The sequence below is a fragment of the Nilaparvata lugens genome, unplaced genomic scaffold (genome assembly GCF_014356525.2).
Source record: "Nilaparvata lugens isolate BPH unplaced genomic scaffold, ASM1435652v1 scaffold9205, whole genome shotgun sequence".
Taxonomy (NCBI): domain Eukaryota; kingdom Metazoa; phylum Arthropoda; class Insecta; order Hemiptera; family Delphacidae; genus Nilaparvata; species Nilaparvata lugens.
In genome coordinates, this window is record NW_024094948.1 from 755 (window position 1) to 4896 (window position 4142).

The 4142-nt window shown below is 29.8% G+C and overlaps 1 protein-coding gene across 1 annotated transcript; it reads right to left on the bottom strand.

Moving 5' to 3' along the window:
* Positions 1-367: 367 nt before the first annotated feature.
* LOC120349300 (F-actin-uncapping protein LRRC16A-like) lies at positions 368-3451 on the bottom strand (the record flags this gene model as incomplete). The annotated part of the gene is made up of 3 exons (XM_039419264.1): positions 3412-3451; positions 1648-1823; positions 368-455 (listed from the first exon to the last, which is right to left on the bottom strand). Coding segments are annotated over exons 2-3 (249 nt in total), but the record flags the coding sequence as incomplete, so codon positions are not given.
* Between the last annotated feature and the right edge of the window lie 691 nt (positions 3452-4142).

A 4142-nucleotide genomic window follows, 5' to 3' on the forward strand; every position in this document is an offset into this window, starting at 1 on the left:
AGACTTTGTTATTTTTACAGCAATGTTAATTTTGAATGATTTAAGGTAACCTTTTACCTATATTTAATGCAAACGTGACCTCGTTATCAAGGTCTTTGCATGCAGTATTTTATTTCGTGCATTAATTATGGTGAATTTTTGTAAAACAGTGTAGCTGTGCTAGATTACATTCCATCATCCTATAATGAGAATTAATACAATTAGTATTATCAGCAAGTTTCATATTTATTCGGTTAAAAAGTTCTCTTAAGTATTGTTTTTTATTATTCTTATTTGCTATCTTTTTTTTTAGTTTTGTGCGCTGTACTGTTGTTGTAAATTGGTTGCGAAATAAAGAATCTTATCTTATCTTATTATTGAGACTTACCAACGATTTATGACTTTTCGACAGGGATTCAATAACTTCATCTGTTAACCGATCCGATACATGAGATGCTACCGCCAAACTCAGTTCACTGGAAAAAGAGAGGTATTCAATAGTATTAGTAGAAGAACAGTGATAAAATATCACTAATTGTCTAAGCAGTAATTCAATCACGTCACAGTGCGTTGATGACTCAAATTCAAATGTTTTAGCCATAAAATTACAACCAAAATAGACATATTAGAATAAAAAAAAAGTTATATTTAAAATTTTTAATTAATAGTTATTTGATTGTAATATTTTTGTTTTCTACCCTGTTTCACAACAGTAAAAATTCAAAATTCTTATTTTTTGTTGTTTTTGAGTGAAAAAAGACTAAATTTCAGAGAGGTGGAATCATAACCTCATTTTGAACTTCTAAAATATTATCTAAATTTGGGAGAGAAATAGTACAAGGAGCATACTTCTTAACTTCCCATCCAGTGTTTTCTTGTAAAAATAAAATAAAAATGAAATGAAATAATGTAATTGAGATACAGATACAGAATAGTGACCGATCATAGTTTTCACAAGAGTAACTATATTTTGGAGGCAGTTTTGGCATGACCTTTCGTTTAAAGTTTACTAGATTTATGAAATTTATCTGTGGAAATGACATAATTTTCATTTTTTCCGTTTCCCTAAGCCATCCTCAGCTCACTGTAAAAATTGAAGTATTCAATAATAAAGTAAATAACAGTTGAAATTGAATGATCAAAATATTACTGATTGTTCAACGAGTAATGTAACCATCTCCCTTGAGTTTAAATCTGAAATTACAAATGATCATATTCAAATGATTTGTAGATACTCAAGATACATAACAATTGTATCTACGAATAAATAAATAAATAAATTACAAACATAAAGCTGAGCTTCAGTGTTTACAAGTTTGTGTTTCTTCAATGGTTCCAAATTTTCTTAAATAATTCAATATTATTCGTTACAAGTGGTAATTGAGAGGAATATTTCTAATACATTTATTAATTCAAGCCATCTAAATTCAAAGTTTATAGTTTTCATGTTTATTTTCGTCTAAAATTTTATTATAAAATTGTACACGTGAAATTCTAGCCTTATCTTGGACTTTGTCACCTATAAACTTGGAAGAGAAATAGCACAAGGACGACTACCTTATTATTTTATCAACCAATGTTATTACATTAGTGTAATTTGCATTGTGGTAAATGAATAAATAAAATGTAGAGCACTTTATGAATATAGCAGCATCGATAGATTCTTACTTGACTTTGTTCATGATGTTTGTTCCAGCTTGCTCTAAAATACATGTTCGCACAAATTCAGGCTCCAAACGACTTTTTTGTTGACACATCTTACGGACGTCATCCTGCACACGCTCACTCCCAAACACTGTCGGACATTGCTCCTCCACACATTTCACCATACTTTCTAGAGTATCCTGTACACACAAATAGTCACTATTAATAATTCATAAATTATTTTTTTCTTGCTTCAAATTTATCAAGTTTTTAAATATTTTTCAAATTATTAATATATTTTCAACTGCGATAATTTCATTAGTTTCATCTTTCTGATCAACCCAGATACAACATTTTTAGTATAACGTATTTTTGGACTGTACATTTTTATAAAAGTATTTACATAACCTCATTTGGACTATTTATCAAAATTAGGAAAACAGTTTTGGGTTCATCCTATTAATTCCCTCCCAATCATTAATTTGATATTGTAATTGTAAAATGAAATAAAATAAATTCATCTTGAGAAAATGTCTAAGAAGGAGTTATTTGATGAAGTCAATTAATTTCGGTTCAATTAAACCAGATACAACATTTTTAGTATAATGTATATTTGGACTGTAAATTTTCATTAAAGTGTTTACATACCACATTTGGACTATTTATCAAAATTAGGGAAGAACCAGTTTTTGGATCATCCTGTTGATTCTCTCCCAATCATTAATTTGATATTGTGATTGTAAAATGAAATAAAATAAATTCATCTTGGGGGAATGTCTAAGAAGGAGTTATTTGATGAAGTCAATTAATTTCGGTTCAATTAAACCAACTTCTAAATAGAACTCTTGGTCTGGTTCAAATCAAATAATTTTTAATTTTGACAAAAAACACAATACAATAATTGAAATAATTCACTATCACTAACTCAGTGAAATAAAGATATAACTTCTAAACAGTTAGTTCCTGTCAAAACAAATATATTAATCAATCAATCAATCATTTATTCATAGACAATAGATACAATGCAGGTAAAAACAACAGGCATCCGCCCAAAACTGCTTTAAACCTTAATTTGGAATACACAGTCTAGAGGTTATGTAAATGATAACTTAATTCACATACTATTTTGAGTCCAAAAAATGTATGTACTACAATAATTTTGAATTTAACAGATTAATTAATTTAAAAATACAAATCCAAACAAAAATTTTCCTTTACAATCACGAAAAATTTCACTTAAATCATCAAAAATTATACCCATGTTAAAATTCTAAACGTCATTAACAATGTCATTACTTGCTAAAATATTCTTAATTTTTTAATTGGTTGAATTCCTTTTAGTGCAAGGAATTATCTACCAAATTATATAATTTGTGATACTTGAAATATTTATGAGCCGGTTTCCAAGCTCGGGATTTAGCTAAGTTCTAGACTTTAAACAGCTGGAGCCAGATTGGCTTTCCGAAACGGGGCGTAGTCGCAGTTTTTATGATAAACTTTATTTCTCATTTCTATATGGAAACGTTTTCCTTGACGAAATGACACATACCTAAATAATTCAAATAGCTGAAACTTTACACTATTTTCTCTTTATTTTATGTCTTTTCTAGTTTATTTTCGAATTAATTAAACGTGGGTTGCAGTCCTGGCTGCAACTATTTACTGCGACTACGCCACGTTCGGAAAGCCAATTTTCTGACTCCAGCTTTTAAAGTCTAGAGCTTAGCTAAATCCCGAGCACAGAACCGGCCCTATATGTGTGTTGAGCAATTTGTAAAAAAGACATACCTGTAAGTAATCTACTATCACAGCATTAAGTCTTCGTATATAGTTTCAATTTCACTTCGATCGGATTCCCACTTCCTCCCTTCTTTGTACAACCTCATGAAGTCTGGGCGCAGCTTAAAAATTAAAAAAAAAAACTTATAATTAAACTCATTAAAAATTTCAAAAAAAGTTGATGGTAGAAGACAATAAATTCCTGTTTTATACAACGACATGCAGTCAATTATTAGGTATATGAGCAAGAAAGTCATTACTAGGACATTATTAGGAAAGAGCAAGGAAGGTCAAGAGACTGGAGTATCCTCGACTGGAGTCGTACGATTTGAGTCGATGTAGTGTGAGCTGAGCCTAAGAATAACCTAGTTGATGAGGGAAAATGATTTAAACTTTATGAAACTCAAGTTTCATTAAGAACAGATGAGGGAAATAATATCTCACCTTTTTAGCATTGTCAGCATCTTGAATTAAGTTTGTCGCATGGTTGATGTCGTTGTTCTTATCCGTCGATTCTTGTGCCAAAGTTTTAATTGTGTCCTGAGTTTGCACGACTAATCGATCACCACCTCCTCTGAGTAGAGCTCAACAGGAAGCCCTATAAACAACAATAAGGTAGCAAATAATAGCCAATATTATAAAAAATGTTCCTAAGTTATATTTATTTGTGAAATTAGTGTGTACCGTTGGAAGTTGAATAAATAAATAATTATGCAATAGTGATAATTACAGAGGTTAAA